Here is a 15,790-nt window from a genome sequence, read left to right as displayed (position 1 = left end):
AGTTGAAAAAAACAATTGTTGAGCATGATAGCAACTTGGTGATTATATCGAGAAAATGGAGTACTCAAAAGAAGAAGAACAATCTCAATATCTAAAGAGATCAGAAAGGCAAAGGGTAGAGTCATCCAAGTACCCTTCCTCAAAGTATGTCCTCATCAATAATGAAAGAGAGCCAGAAAGTTTTCAAGTGATTTTATCTCACCTAGAAACCATGCAAGAAGAAATATAATCTTTAGAGAAAAATGACACATACAAGCTAATTGAACTTTCAAAAGGCAAACGACAGCTCAAGTGCAAGTGGATCTTTAAACTCAAGAAAGATAGAAATGACAAGTTAGTTAGTTACAAAACTAAATTAATTGTAAAAGATTTCGAACAAAAGATAGGTATTGATTTTGATAAAATCTTTTAACCTATTGTCAAAATGACTTTTATTCAATCTATTTTGAGCCTAGTAGCCAGCTTAGATCTTGAAGTGGAGCATATTGACGTGAAATCTTCATTTCTTTATAGAGATTTGAAAAATGTATGTGAAGCAACTAGTGGCATTTGTATCTGTAAGGAAACACATGGTGTACAAATGAAATATATGTAAGTTATAGCATGACCTAGGATCCCATTCAAAGCTCTCTATCAAGAATTTTTTTCAATCTTAGACTTGAGCCCGAGACATCTAGTTAACAGAGGAACAACCACATTCGCGCACTACATCCTTTCGTGGTCTTAAATATCGATATTGATATACAAATGACAAAAATATATACAATGTAGTTTATACACAGAGTAAACAAATTTTATGTACACATAATATTATAGAAATCGAATAGATTACATAAAGTCTCTTAAACTAGTACTTTATTTTAAAAAAAGACGTTTAAATTATCCGATGAAAAAATAAATGGTATATGGGCTAACAATTTTATCAAATGTTTCTTAAATTATAATTTTAAGTTATATAAGCTTAACAATATACAAATGTATACTAAAAGCTATTAAAAAGTAGTTGCAGATTCCACCCATCTCTTGTGGAACTTCAATACTTTTGCTTATTTTGGCACGTGCAGTACGTGTGAATCGCACGCTCCAAAGATAAGGTCAGAAAACACTTCATCCGTGCCAAGCATATGCTTAGACACGCTTGGCTTCCTTCACACGCGTGAGAAACCTAGCCTTCGCATGCTCGCCGTCCACCACCATCGATCTCTCCCTCCTCCGCCGGATCTTCGCCGGAAAATCTTCCGGAACACATAACTCTCCTCTCCTCTCCTTCTGGTTCTGTCTGTTGGAAATATACTTCCTTCACTCTGCTCCGGCTAATTCGCCGGAATATTTATTCTTGTATAGATATGAATCTGGTTACTCAGAGATAACCGTCGGCTTCGGTGCATGTCTTACAACAATTAGATAGACCGGTGTAAGTCATCTACATCTTTTTTTAAGTGAAATTTGATGATTTTTTTTTGGATGACCAAACAAACAGGAGTGGTCATATAAATGTACCTTTGTTGAAAAAATATATATTAATGGACCTGAATTGAGCATAAGAATCTTGTAGACAAGCCCAACTGAACTGGGATTGAGATTGGGATGTAGCCAGATTGAAAAGAAGGTGGTAATATAAGCAAAATTAATGTCTTTGTTTGGACGGTGCCAAAAATCATGCTTTATTTGTTAGCTCAGATAGTTGAAGTAGATGAATTGTTGGTAGTTTCTAGATGGATTTGGGAAGACTGCACGACATTTTCTTTCATTTTGTGCATGACAGTAAAGTTCTACACACCAAGTAGTGTATTTTTACCAGTATCCATGAGTTACTTCCGCTTTTCAAAGAAACTTGTTCAAGCTTATTCTAGACTATCTGCATTCGGTTGTTAGCTAATCTCAGGGTGTAATTGTGATATGGCTGTTTATAATATGTAAAACTTTACACATATTGACTTGCAATTTGGAAGAGTAATATTCCTATTTGGTATAAGTTGGCTATTGGTATTAAGTTTTCTAGTTAAATGGCCAATATCTTAAGTAGTGGCTCCACTCTTCATGTCTTCTTTGAAATGCCTTTTGAGATCTAAACATATTGATATTTTGCTTTTGAAGTTCTTTTGTTGAAATCAGGGAGCTGAAGAACCAAGCTTCACTAATCATATCAAAAATGTCTTCTGGAATACTTTAGTCCAATTATTATGCTGAAGCATGGTAAGTGTAAGCAATGTCATCTATATCTGAGGTTTGTAAAACTCGAGTAAAAGAAGTGGAAGAAAGCTGGAATGGCATCAGAGATGCAGAGATATGATACAAACGAAGATGACGAAGAGATGGGAATGGATGTGAAAGAAGAAGATGATGAGGATGAGGACGATGAAGAGAAGAACACTGCCATGCATGCAATAGCAGGTTTTGATGGGGTACATGGATCTAACAGCAGTAGTAGGTTTCAACACCATCAGCAATATCAGGAGCAACCAACCCCAGGGGGATCCCGTAGATGTAGGCCATTAGAAGAGAAGGAAAGAACAAAGCTTAGGGAGCGACAGCGAAGAGCTATTACTGCAAAGATCTTGGCTGGACTCCGAAGGCATGGGAACTATAACCTTAGAGTTAGGGCCGATATCAATGATGTAATTTCTGCTTTGGCAAGGGAAGCAGGTTGGGTTGTTCTTCCAGATGGAACCACCTTTCCCTCAAGATCACAACCACAGGTAACTCTCCTCCATTTTAAGCAATGTTCTAGTCTTTTTTTCCTGATAACAAAGTTCACATACATTCTCACCGTTTTTAAGTGAGGCAAGATGAAAGATCATCGATTTGGAGAATTTTTGTCTACTGATACTTGTGCATCAATCTTGTTTTGTTTCTAGTAGATCTTGAGAAAACCCAATTGTGGTGTTGTTTTTCAAATATCTACAGGGCACAGGTTCTGCTGGTGGAACACCCACCACAATGGTGACTTCATCATCTTCACATATACCTACACAACATATTCCACCTGGTTCGTTGAAAGGTGTGCCTTCTGGGTTTCAGAACACAGATGATCAGAGTGCCTGTCAAATGAAAAGTGTTCTTGTTCCTACTTCATCCCCTTATGATTCATCATCCACTGCGCGATCACAAACTTCAGCCATGGTGGCAGATGGACTAGACACACAAAATGACCCATTTCTTGTAGGGTCTGCGGATTCAATCGACAAGCAGGTGAAATGGGTAGAGCTTCAATCTGTTGTAGAACATGTAAATTAGTACGAACACATTTTCACTTTGCCAATTCATTTGTGTATAAATCTGTTGAAGTGTCAAAGCAAGAAAATAATACTTTTACAATCCTGTATATATGGTGTATCATATGTGTGAAGTCGACATTTTTGTTTGAATACCTTTTCAAGCCGTAGTTTTGCTGTTTCAATGGACCTGTAAGAGCATTTGATAATGTTACTGTTTCTGAAATACTTTGTTAGGTTGTTGACATCCACACAAAACTACAGGAGCGTGATTTTGCTGGGACACCCTACATTCCTGTTTATGTTATGCTACCTGTGAGGCTTCTGAACTTAGACCTTGTAAATTCTTCATTGTTCTTCCCAGTTCTCAGTCTCCAGTATCTTTTCTCCATTTCCCTAGCAACTGGATCCTTTTGACATGGAATTGTGTCTTCAATCTACTTCCATTCTTATAAACTTTAGCAGTCAAGGGCTGTTATTTTACAGCTTTCCGCAAGTCATATGTGGATAATCTGATGCTTTTTTGCATGGTGTTATATTGGCAGTTAGGAGTTATTAATATGAAGTCTGAGCTTGTTGATGCGGATGGTCTAGTAAAGCAGTTGAGAGTGCTGAAATCAATAAATGTTGATGGTGTGATGGTGGATTGCTGGTGGGGCATAGTAGAGGCAAATGCTCCACAGGATTATAACTGGAATGGATATAAACGGCTTTTTCAAGTTGTGAGGGAGCATAAACTCAAAATAAAGGTGAGATTGACATGCATTTTGTTGTGACTCCATTTTTCTTCCACTTCATCTAATTCTTTTTACGTGAGTTAATGCAATAATGGGGAAAGAGGATGGTTTTTTTACTATCAACTGTTAAAGGTAAGTACATAATTCATAAACAAAATGTTCATTTGGAACTTGTGATTGTCACTATAGTTATTGCATCAATTTAGATTGCAATGTTTTGAGGTTTTAACTGTAATCAGGTTGTGATGTCTTTCCACGAATGTGGAGGTAACATTGGTGATGATGTTTGCATTCCACTGCCTCACTGGGTCTCCGAAGTCGGTCGAAGCAATCCTGATATATACTTTACAGACAGAGCAGGACGACGGAACCCTGAATGTCTCTCATGGGGAATAGACAAAGAACGAGTTTTGCGAGGCCGCACTGCTGTAGAGGTATGTTATGTGACCTCGGTCAGACTGCATGTACGCTTATGTTATGACCTAGTGCTGTAATGATAACAGGAATATTTGTGTAGTGAATGTCTTCTAGTTGTTTTGAGGTTAAGAGATCATTTTCCATCTTTCTTTCTTTTTTTTTTGGATCGAGGATGGGGTTGAAGAAGAAAAACCTCTATTGACCACAAAAACTTCCAAGTTCCCAGACGATCAAATGTGCCAGAGAAGTGAAATATTCTGAGTAGTTGATGTATTTTTCATGTTGAAAGCCTTACTGACCTCTAACGCTAGCACAATATGTATTTTTTTTTTGGGTAAGTAATGACAATTTTGGACAAGAGAGGCTTGCTCAAGCGGTAAACATCCTCCACCTCAAACCTTGAGGTTGTGGGTTCGAGTCACCAAGGGAGCAAGGTGGGGGAGATCCTATGAAAGGGTTGGAAAAAAGTAATGGCAATTTTGTTATCTAGCAAAAGAAGATTCAGAGTTATGTATACTTAACTAGTGGTTGTAATGATTCTATACCATTATTAAAAAAAAATTAGTGATTGTAATGAACAGGATATCTAACATGGGTTAAGTGATCGCCGAATGTGTTTTTGCCATTTTAGTTTGTATATTTTGGAGATTCTCTATTGTTCTCAGTATATGTTATGCTTAGCAGCAATAATTGGTTGGGCGTTACTGTTGCTAAATTGTCAAGGGGTTACCAAGAAAAATAAAAATCACAGCAATTGAAATGGTGGTATGTTCTTTGTAGAAGATTTGCTTTCCGTGCTGTACTCTGTGTATTGGAAAGGCGACAAGGGTCTTCCTCAAGTGATGTGCCAATTAATTTCAAAAACTGAAATATTTAATTGCATATATAAATAACCAAAATCTCAATAGCAATAACATATTAGCAAATATTTCAATTCAAAAACTAAAAGTAGATGGCAGATACTAGTCTAGAGCTTGAATGAATCAATAATTCATATTAATTAGATGCCACTGAAATTGTTGTTTCTGGGCAAATAATTACTATATTAATAGTATATAACTAAATTGAATTAGGTATAAATAAAAATAGGAGGACTAGATTATTTTTTTTTAATAAAAAGGGCAGACTGCAGAAAATAGAAAACAGAGTATTAAAAACAGAGGAATGAGAAGCTGTGCACAGTGGCATATGGTTAAGAGTCGTGAAAGAATAGCAGAAGAAGAAAGAAGACCAAGAAGAAAAAGTGCTGACTGTTGCGAAGTAGAGGAGAAAAAGAGGATGAAGAAGAAGAAAAAAGTGCTGACTGTCGCGAAGCAGAGGAGAAAGAAGAAGAAGAAGAAGAAGAAGAGAGAAGAAGAACATAGAAGCGTACTTGAGTCTGAAGAGGAGTCGTTGAAGTCTGAACTTTGGAGAAGAAAGTTATGGTTTGTGGCTTTGTGCAATAAACCCTAATATTGCCTTTTAACCACTCGCCTTTGTGAGATGCCTCGCCTTGCTAGTAGTAGGCGACAGGGCCTCGCCTCTCGCCGCCAAAGGCGATAAGGCGAGCACCTTTCACAACACCGGCTGTACTCATCATATTAATTTTGCTTGTAAGAGGTTTTACGATTCACAGAAATCCAATTTTCTTCTATATTTGACTACCTTTGTCAAAGATTTTATCATACCCAGATACTCGTAAAAAAGGATAATAGTGATATCTTACCTAGATGTTTATCTTTTTGAGTAATGTAGGTCTACTTTGATTATATGAGAAGCTTTCGAGTTGAATTTGATGAGTTCTTTGAAGATGGTATTATTTCCATGGTTGAAGTTGGACTAGGACCATGTGGGGAGCTAAGATATCCCTCTAATCCTGTAAAGCATGGGTGGAGGTATCCTGGAGTTGGTGAATTCCAGGTAATTTCTTTTTAACGCTCTTTGAAGTTGTCGTTAGTAGTTGACATATCTTTGAATGACATGCAAAAGAATTTGATTGTCAAATCTCTGTTTATACATCACTATATTCCTGTCTGAGGTCAGACTTTAAAAGCAAAGGTTTGTCGAAGTGATTACACTATATTAGGGTCTGTAAAAAAGTAGAGCCGAAGATTTATTACAGTCACATGTGTGTGACCATTTATGGCATCAATATGACTTTCTTGTCTCCCATAGTTTTTTTTTTTGACAATTGATTCTTGTCTCCCATAGTGTTATGACCAGTATCTGCTGAAAAACCTGCGGAAGGCAGCTGAAGCAAGAGGACACTCATTCTGGGCACGAGGACCCGATAATGCTGGTTCTTACAATTCACGGCCACAAGAGACTGGATTTTTTTGTGACGGGGGTGATTATGATGGGTATTATGGTAGGTTTTTCCTGAATTGGTACTCTCATGTTCTGATTGACCATGCAGATCGCGTGCTTTCTTTGGCCAAGTTAGCTTTTGATGGGACATGCATTGCTGCAAAGGTTAGTCATCTTTAAGGAAATGATTTTAATTTATGATACATTACCAGTTGCTATATTCTTCTCTCTACAAAAAGCAGTGGCAATTTGGATTGTTGCTATAATATGACAAAAGTTCCTTTTCTTCTGTCTATAAGTGACTTCCTTTGATTTTCAGTTTTATACCAATAACAACATACCTAGTGAAATCCCACTTCATTTTTATACCATTTACTTCTGGTTTTCTTTATCCAAAAAATTACCCTTACACTGATTTAAATAAATAGGTTCATGGCGTGTTTTGAGCTTTCCTGTAACTGTCATTATGCTCATCAGAGAACTGTTTTGTTTGCGTTGACGTTCTTTTAAGTAACAAAAAGTTATTTTCTTAACAAATTTCAAGAAGCTTGAATCAAGGGACAGATGTACATGACCTCATAAGAAAAGAATGAAAAAATGATGTTTCCTAACGAAATTATAGTGGAACAGCCTGCAGCCATGTTCAACCAACAATGTACTATTAGAGGCAATTTAGCTCTTACTATTACTTGAAAACTGAAAAGGAATAACCAACTTCTGTTCTGTCATGTTCACATTGCTGGGACCTTATTTATTCTCTCTCCATCTTGTCCTCTTGTCCAACCTTGGTAACCTTTGCCTATGGAAAGCAATTTGGTAGTTAGAACTGAGAAATGACTCAGGGGTGGCAATCCACCAAGCCGTTGCAAACTAACTTGCATTATTTACCAAGCAGGGTTTCCATAAAGCTTATCCTTAAAATGATAATGTGAACAACTACTTCTAAGTGATTAAAGAATTCCAAGACCTGATTCTACCTCCTGGACTTCGGAGTGTAAAGTTTTCAGCTTTACACTTTGAACGTTCCGCCTATGATCAGATTGATGAATATGGAAAAATTTATATAGCTGACCCAGCTAGTCCGGAATTGAGGCGTAGTTGATTAATTCACTGGTCCAAAAACTGCCATTAATGACTTTAGGGTTTTCCGTATGCACAGCTGTAGTCTCAGACTGACTAAAACATTCAAGGAACAAATGTTGGTCACAAATCCAGACTAGTTCTGCACTTCCATTTTTCCAAGGCCATAGTGGATATCTGCTAAAGTCAAAAACAATACCAAGTTTCTCAGATTCAAACCCATACACTCAGAAGAGTTGTTTTCCTTAAAAATAGTTTAGAGCTTTAATGGTATTCTTGCAGATGACAAGCCCAACATTAAGTCTCCAAAAAATAACAATCAAAAATTCAAGTCCAAACACTCTGAAAATAATTCCATAAAAGAGAACTGAGTACGTTTTTTTTTCCTTCTGGAGGTTCTATAGTCTAACTTTCTGATACTGTTTTGTGTTCTAGGTCTCACAAATCTGTTTTTGTTAAATGTAGTCATTCAGGTTTTCTTGCAAATTACCATTTTCTTGAAATTCATGCTCTTGAATGGAAAGTAGATCATCCTTGCTTTGTCTATTATTTGAAGTTCGCTAGAAGCAAAGAAGGTTTTCTTATTATAGGTATAGTTGATCCAATTTCTACCATATTTTAAATCTAAGCAGCTATCAGGAATTCATTGGTGGTATAAGACAGCTAGCCATGCTGCTGAATTAACAGCTGGTTTTTATAACCCGAGCAATCGAGATGGTTATGTTGTGATTGCTGCAATGCTGAAGAAGCATGGAGCTGCATTGAACTTCAAGTGTGCTGAAATGAGGATGTTAGAGGAGCCAGTGGACTTCTGTGACGCACTAGGTGATCCTGAAGGATTAGCCTGGCAAGTAAGCTTCATGCACTAAAACTAGAGTTTCACCTCTGCTATAGGATAATTGTCTACTAAATAGACAATTTTCTGTCCCTATTGCATAGTCGAACCATTATGTTAACTGCATTTTAATTTATTTTGCCTTTGTATCTCATAACAGGTGCTGAATGCGGCTTGGGATGTTTCTCTGCCAGTTTGCAGTGAAAACGCACTTCTGTGTCATGATAGAGGAGGCTACAATTGTTTGCTGGAAAAAGCGAAACCCCTGAATGATCCGGATGGGAAACATATTTTTGCTTTTACCTACCTTAGGCTCAGTCCCCTTCTCATGGACGGACAGAACTACATGGAATTTGAACGATTTGTTAAGCGAATGCATGGTAAAGGATTTGAAATATTTCAACTCTTCAATCAATTTTTTGGTTAGATTTGTGGTTGACTAGTTTCCGATTAAATTGGGTAGAATTAGTTGGATCAATACTCGAGAGTTCAATACATGTCTACAAAACTAAAGTTGGATCAGTACTCGAGAGTTCAATACATGTCTACAAAACTTTAATATCAGTATGAATTGAACTTAGGATCAGTGCTATTGTGAATATTCTTCACATCACTAGCGTTGTCTTGCAAGATAATAATTGATAACTAGTTAACCGTGGGAGATGCTGAGTGAAATCATGGCTGATGGACATCATATCGATAAGTTAGCTCATTGCCTTCATCGTCTAAGATTCGTCGTGTGTATTAATTGATTATAAAGCATGTTATTTATCTCATTTAGTTCAAATAACTTGTGTTCTAATGAAGGTTATTATTGAGCCAGCTATTTATTGACCCATCATCCTCAAGATCATATCATATAACACAATTCTGGTGACTTTGTGGTTGGTTCTTGTCTGTTTTGCAGGGGAAGCAGTCCTTGAGTTCCCATCGTAGTTTGGGAGAGCAAGCAAAGTTTCATCTTCCTTTGGGAAAGCAGGATTATATTTATTTTTATAGTATAATGCAGATCTAATTCAGGAGAGCAGGCAATCTTCAGCTCGTGCACATGTGTGGTTATATTTCGTTAGTACAGTGTAAGGATACACTTCTGAAGGAAATATGATGAAGCCGCAGTGCTATCTGTGTATCCTCTGGTTTGGTGTTGTAGCTCGACGTGACCTAAGATATATTACTCGTGTTGAAGATGACCACATACCGTCTTGTAGAAAGCAAAACTAGCTTAAGTTGCTGGAAGGATGGGATTACTAGTAAGAAGTAATGAAGAAACTAGATCTTAAAACAGTGATGTACTTGTCATATGGATTATTCAATCCGATAGCAAGGTGTAAGAATTATGTTACATGTGCCTTCAATAAGCATATATTCAGCTCAATAATCTTTGAAACTGCAAAATATGTTGTGCAATTTTACAGTCAAAATATGAAGTGAGCACCAATAGTCATCATGCAGTGGCAAGTTATTTTCAAGATGTATTGGCAATTAGGGTCTGAATGTTGGCCACCATCCCCTACCATTATTGTATGTTAACATGACATCTATATTAATCAGTAGCCTTTTTGTTAACCTGAAAGGTGTGCTATTACTTTCAAGGTGAATTGACAATTAAAAGTGTAAATATTATCCAGCAACTGTGTTCCAAGATAATATGTCAACAGCAACTACCTGGTGAAAGTATACCAGATGAAAATGAACAATTACTAACATCTGTCAACTGTGTAATCGAGAGAGGGCAAGACCTGAACTTCCATTCATCTATATTACTGTAACTGAATGTTTAGGCACCCAAAATTTTGTCCCTCTGAGCTAATAACTGATGTGATCAGGGAACATGCTATCCTTCATAGTAATTATGCCAACTAGTGAACTAACAAGAAACTTGTTTACCTGTTCTTTACTAAAATCCATCCTACTAACCTGTACAGGGGCATTAAATATATTCCAAGACACCCTAAAGGAAAAAAAATATGAATATGACACTGACCAATATATGACTTCTTCAACCCAGTTCACCCTGACTCATCTGTCTAAAAAAAGACGCCCTGCTAACTCATCCCAGATTTCTCTCCTTTTTTGGGAAATGGGGAGAGAGGACTCCCCTGGTTGTCCGAAATCCGGACCTTGCTCTATGTTGCGGAAAGTTCCATATGCAGAAGGAGAATATGCTTGGGGGACATCCAGTGCTACTGCCCTTTGCAAAGCAGCCTTGTGTTCCTCCATGTGCTCCTTAGCGAGAGAGTCCCGTCTCTCCATTCTCTGCTGCTCGGGGATATTCATAGAATCTGTACTCTGATGCCTCTCCAACATCAACTGTGTATAAAGAAAATGGGAACAATTTCATGAATAACAAGATGAATGTTAGCTTTAACTGATCATTTTCCAAAAAAGTTTCACATTTGAACAAATCTGACGGGGCAAGAATTTGTTTTTCAGATGCTGTAGGCAGAGATTCCTCCTCAGGCTAATAAAGCAATATTTACACATCAAATTTCTTATGCATTTACCAAGACATCAACCACAACAACGCTCTGAGTCCATACCATGATTTCTAAACCAAAAAAATCTAAAGGATCCACTTTCGGGAAACTGATTTTACCCATATATTTTTCCTAACAAGGTCCTCTAACAAATTAAACTTCCTGAAGCCAAAAAATCTTAAGCATTTTTTAACTTTGCACCAACAGCAAGATCTACAAAAGAATGGAGCTGTGGAGAACTTACATCAATTGTTCTTTGTGATTCTGTCAGTATCCGAAGAATGCCATGATCAGATGTCATGTTGCATGAAAGAACTATGTGCTCAAACCGTCCATCAACAGGTATAGCAGTCCTCACAATGGGTTTAATATTAGCAGAGCTGCAGCAGAGGCAAATAGAAGAGAAGAAAAAGCTTATGCATCAGCACATTCCTGGTAAAAAGGTTCAAAGACTCGCACTTATGCACCTAAATCATTGCTTCGAAATGGTAAAAAGAAGTTAAGGCTTAGTTATTGAAACAGCTGTATTTGAGAAAAAGAATGTACACAAGTAATTAAAGGGAAGGAATTTTGGCGCCACTTTATGATAATGAAACCAACCAGCAAAAAGCATTAACACTGCAGAGACCAATGCCCTTCAGGGAGAAGAACCCCTCCCTGCGGACTGCTAGTTATTGCTCTTCAACTTGGCTCCACCAAGTTTAAATATTTGTAGCCAAGCTAGGTCCTTAAATGGTACCAAAATTCTAATGTATACTAGTGAAAAGCTAGAACATGAAATCCTGCCAAAGTTTTACAATTTTATTTTACTAATCTGTATGTGGAAATGGAATTTCATATACCTGAAGGGCTTCCTGACAATAATATGATAAAGACGACCTGGAGCATAAAGGCGTCTTGGATCTTTTAGCATCTTCTCCTCCATGGTGAATGTATCCTTTAGGCACATTATGCACATCAAGCATGGGAAACTATAGAAAAACAACACTTGTCAGCTTATGGGTCTGTCATACTAGTCTCTTGGTATCATGAACGTATGACCTGATACAATGATGAACCAAATATTCAAGTATCAAAAAATGAAGGAAAAAGATGTGGCATTACTCATTCTTCCTAACAGTGATAATAATCCCATTCATTAAGCTTCCCACTATAAGTTAACAAGAAATTTTGGGCTTCCTATAGTAAAGGAAGTATATTTGATTTACTAGGAAATGCCTGTTTGTACAAGTCGCAAACATCAAGTTGGCAAGAAATTCTTATTTTGCTGTGAGTAAGCGGAGCTTTTGTCATAGACTGTCATTGATTTTATCACGCTAAGAGTTCTGCAATATTCTCTATTTTGTGATCACAGAGTGATACTGCAAAGAACCTTCACCTCCAATCAAGAGCTTGGGGGTTCTAGCAGCTGGGCAATCAAAACTTATGATGTGGGTTTCCCCATATCCAATAAAAGGTGAACAGGTGACAATAACACAAAAAATGATAACGAGCAATGGACAGAGTCACATTATAAGATCGGAAAATTGAAATTGTATAGCATCTCTCAATATTAAAAGTTCATACCTAAAGCGAGTTTCCAAGAAACTGCTCGAGTTTTAGCATAAGCGGCTCTCAGGACTTGTCTAGGCAAATTTTTGGAAATGATACCTTGATTCTCGTTTTTTCCAGCTAATTTATCGCCTATGATTTCACGTTTTTGTGGAATCATGTATTGGTTGAGATATATCCATTATTTTATAAAGAGTCAAAAACAAAGAATCTCGTAAATTTATTGAACTGACCAAGAAACAAAGAAGTTTGACCCTTTTTTATGAGCTTGGTCTTACTTCACCGTCAAGAAAGGATAGAAGACTTTCATCTCGAAGTTTAACTCTGACATAGCTCCCTTCTTTTTTGGTAATATTCAAACTTGAATCTTTTGTTTCTAATTTAAATACTGTAAAAATGGAATGTTAGTAGATGAGGGGCCTATCCATCATTTGAGTCTCCAACAATTATTCCAATAATTACATATCCGATTTGGTCTATGGCACTTGAACTAAGCTATTAATTACTCAATGTAACTGTTGTATTTTGATCCGCATATTTACTTTAAATTCAGAAACAACATAGACATCAAAGGTCATGCTAAAAGAAGAGAAGACCTGCAATCTTTTACCAGAGAAGTGACTTGAAAGCATGTTCCAGTGCTACAGTGGTCCGAGGTAAGAAATCATCCTGATTGGTCCATGGCAAAGATGTGTCAAAATGTGACAATATATTCTAGACGAACAGGTAAATCTTGGGCATAGAGCATCCAACAAGAAAACAAAATATACACGAGATATTAGACCTTATCGATTATTTAAAAAGGCATGTTCCTAAATTGTGAATTAGACCTACCTTTCGTGTAGGAATTGCTTCACAAAAACAGAATGTAATGTCTACCTTCCTTCATATGTTTGTGTAAGTGTAGATCTACATGCAATCCATAGATTTTGCTTCCAAATAACAGTTCCTTCAAACTAACAACATTTGATTCACTAATTGCAGGGAACAACTATCTGCTAAAAATAAGCGTCACTTCATCCCACAACAGTAAGGATAAGACACACTACTTACTAAAATATAAGCACCATTCAAATGTTTTTCGTGTTACATCTGTCTGAAGAGAAACAACTTATAAATGCTTCTCGTGTTACATCTGTCTGAACAGAAACAACTTATATGACGTTAAACTACCTCAATACGACAGATACATTCACACCATGCAATAAGATCAAGCTATTTAACATTGCACTTCAAATATGAAGCATTAATTCCAAAAGATAAACTATATGCCACTTAGGATCAAATTTAAGTAGACAAAAAAAGAACTTCCCTTATGGAAGGTTCTTTGGTAGAATAATTACATAGTCTAATTTCAAAAAAAAAAAAAAAAACATGATCGACCTTGCATATCTGGTTGACCTTTTTGTTAAGATAAGTCCAATATTACAAGTCAAATCAAAGAAGATTTGTATCAGACAACAAAGAGAACCTACATGCTTACCTGAAGTACAACAGAGTTTATGATGTCCGCATATCTCACAGCCAAATTTAGCGAGACACACCTTGTAGGAGCAATCGCAAAGCACCTGATCCTTTTTCTGTCTAAGAACCCCAACTTTTCTCTGTTCTTCACAGTCAACATCGTCAACAGCGTTACCACCCCTGCCCCTAAAGAATGCCCAGCAAATGTCAAGGTATAATCTGGATATCTCTCCACCAATTCCCTTAAAAGTTGTGATTCAGCTTCCCAAACCCATTCAGCTGCTTTCAGTAGACCATTATGAACATACCCCCCATCAAATTCTGCTTGCCCAAGTTTATCATCAAGTAGGACTAAAAAATCAGTATCCTTAGCCATATTAAGACCCCTAATTGCTATAACTATATCAGCATTTTGATGATCAACATAAATCAAATAAGGAGACACCTTTCCTTGAGTATCTTCATGACTTCTCTTTACAATAACCCAATCTGGATCAATGCCATATCCACCAGGTGGAGTCGATATGGGATTTCTAATATCATCCTCATATACTGCCATAATATATCGACAGAACCTTGGCACAGGCTCAAACTCACTGGCAATTGCAAGTCCCCAATTCTCACTTTCACGGCCAGCAGTATAAAGGAACTTCTTCCACACCCAACGTATACAACCTAAGCAGTATACACATTCAACAACTGGAATACAACAGGCAACTGACATTGGCTCTACCAAACAGTCATCTTCTACCAATTCAAGAATGACAAAATCAATTCAACAAATGGGTCATATCTCAATCAGGCAACAATATTGCTGAAGTTCAAATAATGGGGTACCAATATTCCCTGTCTAGAGCAGATATCAAGGCTTTGTTAAGCAGTTGAGCTAACTCAGTAATAAAGATTGGATCTTTATTAGTAAAATAAGAGAAAGAGGGCATTAAATTAACAACTACAACAACTGAGCAAACAACAGCTGTAATCATCAATACAGACTTCAAGAATGGAACTTGAAGAAAAGGGGTTGCTTTTAAAACATGAAAAGAGAGAAATCACTGAAAATTGAAGGGAATAATGGGGGAAAAAAGCAGTAACTCACACCTGCAACTACTCTTCAAACTCACCATTTTTTTTTGTGGGGTCCTTTACAATTGAGTGAGAGAATATTTTGGGATTATGCCAAGATCCCTTCTGTAATGATACTGTTTAATTACAACTAATACTAGTACTTTTTTAATTGGTTTTTGCAAGAAAGATTACTTATGATGATGATGATATCAGGTCTCTGCTTCTGCTTAGTTGTGATTTGTGTGGAGAAAACAGTTTGTATAAATTCTCTCAGGTTGGTAGAAGTTTCCTTTGAAGTGTGATAAGGAAAAAGAAAAAAAAAAGGAAAAAAGATAGTTTCTTGTGAATTATTTGTCATTTGTTAATTTTTGTCATACTTCTACTTTTGTATCCTAGCAAACATGTCTTTACTAGTTTGGATAGAACTCTGCTTATTCTTTTTTTTTCCAATCTTTTCGGTAATTTTATATTTAATCGAAATTTTAATATGAATTCTGAACGACAGATAAGATATCAAAAAATACTATAGATATTTTTTTTCATTTTGTCATATTGCTAAATATAATTCATTCACTATATTTGTAAATATGATGAAAAGTAGAATAGTATTATATATTATAACGAGATTTTTAATTAAATTTCAATTGATATTTTATGTTT

The 15,790-nt window shown here is 36.5% G+C and overlaps 2 protein-coding genes across 11 annotated transcripts; one reads left to right on the top strand and one right to left on the bottom strand.

Moving 5' to 3' along the window:
- Nucleotides 1-988: 988 nt before the first annotated feature.
- On the top strand, nucleotides 989-9,965 carry LOC101248715 (beta-amylase 7). Of its 10 annotated transcripts, none has more exons than XM_004229839.5 (11): nucleotides 989-1,414; nucleotides 2,098-2,699; nucleotides 2,908-3,192; nucleotides 3,453-3,530; nucleotides 3,761-3,964; nucleotides 4,192-4,386; nucleotides 6,104-6,268; nucleotides 6,560-6,820; nucleotides 8,368-8,586; nucleotides 8,731-8,950; nucleotides 9,478-9,965. In XM_004229839.5, exons 2-11 carry the CDS (start codon nucleotides 2,268-2,270, stop codon nucleotides 9,504-9,506), a joined length of 2,088 nt encoding a protein of 695 aa, XP_004229887.2. In that variant the 5' UTR covers nucleotides 989-1,414; nucleotides 2,098-2,267; the 3' UTR covers nucleotides 9,507-9,965. The 10 variants fall into 10 exon arrangements, 7 of the variants coding, with proteins under 7 accessions (XP_004229887.2, XP_010326331.2, XP_010326322.2 ...); XR_011210986.1 differs by having other exon boundaries at nucleotides 1,026-1,414; nucleotides 8,368-8,582; XR_003247406.2 differs by having other exon boundaries at nucleotides 1,026-1,414; nucleotides 2,908-3,228; nucleotides 8,375-8,586.
- A 324-nt stretch (nucleotides 9,966-10,289) lies between these two features.
- LOC101260669 (uncharacterized) lies at nucleotides 10,290-15,524 on the bottom strand. The gene is made up of 5 exons (XM_004229880.5): nucleotides 14,082-15,524; nucleotides 13,209-13,267; nucleotides 11,890-12,018; nucleotides 11,292-11,427; nucleotides 10,290-10,880 (listed from the first exon to the last, which is right to left on the bottom strand). Exons 1-5 carry the CDS (start codon nucleotides 14,784-14,786, stop codon nucleotides 10,590-10,592), a joined length of 1,320 nt encoding a protein of 439 aa, XP_004229928.1. The 5' UTR covers nucleotides 14,787-15,524; the 3' UTR covers nucleotides 10,290-10,589.
- Nucleotides 15,525-15,790: the final 266 nt, after the last annotated feature.

This window comes from Solanum lycopersicum, chromosome 1 (genome assembly GCF_036512215.1).
Source record: "Solanum lycopersicum chromosome 1, SLM_r2.1".
NCBI classification, from domain to species: domain Eukaryota; kingdom Viridiplantae; phylum Streptophyta; class Magnoliopsida; order Solanales; family Solanaceae; genus Solanum; species Solanum lycopersicum.
The sequence above is the reverse complement of the archived record's forward strand: the minus strand, read 5'-3'. Positions and strand labels throughout refer to the sequence as shown.

Excerpts from the sequence above, each read along its gene's own strand:
- LOC101260669 (XM_004229880.5), bottom strand. The coding sequence starts at position 14,786 with ATGTCAGTTGCCTGTTGTATTCCAGTTGTTGAATGTGTATACTGCTTA. Across the intron at positions 13,268-14,081 it reads TAAACTCTGTTGTACTTCAG|GATGATTTCTTACCTCGGAC; the intron begins GTAAGCATGTAG and ends TGGACCAATCAG. Across the intron at positions 11,428-11,889 it reads ATTGTCAGGAAGCCCTTCAG|CTCTGCTAATATTAAACCCA; the intron begins GTATATGAAATT and ends CCTCTGCTGCAG.
- LOC101248715 (XM_010328020.4), top strand. The coding sequence starts at position 2,268 with ATGGCATCAGAGATGCAGAGATATGATACAAACGAAGATGACGAAGAG. Across the intron at positions 3,229-3,452 it reads TTCAATCTGTTGTAGAACAT|GTTGTTGACATCCACACAAA; the intron begins GTAAATTAGTAC and ends ATACTTTGTTAG. Across the intron at positions 6,269-6,559 it reads CTGGAGTTGGTGAATTCCAG|TGTTATGACCAGTATCTGCT; the intron begins GTAATTTCTTTT and ends TGTCTCCCATAG.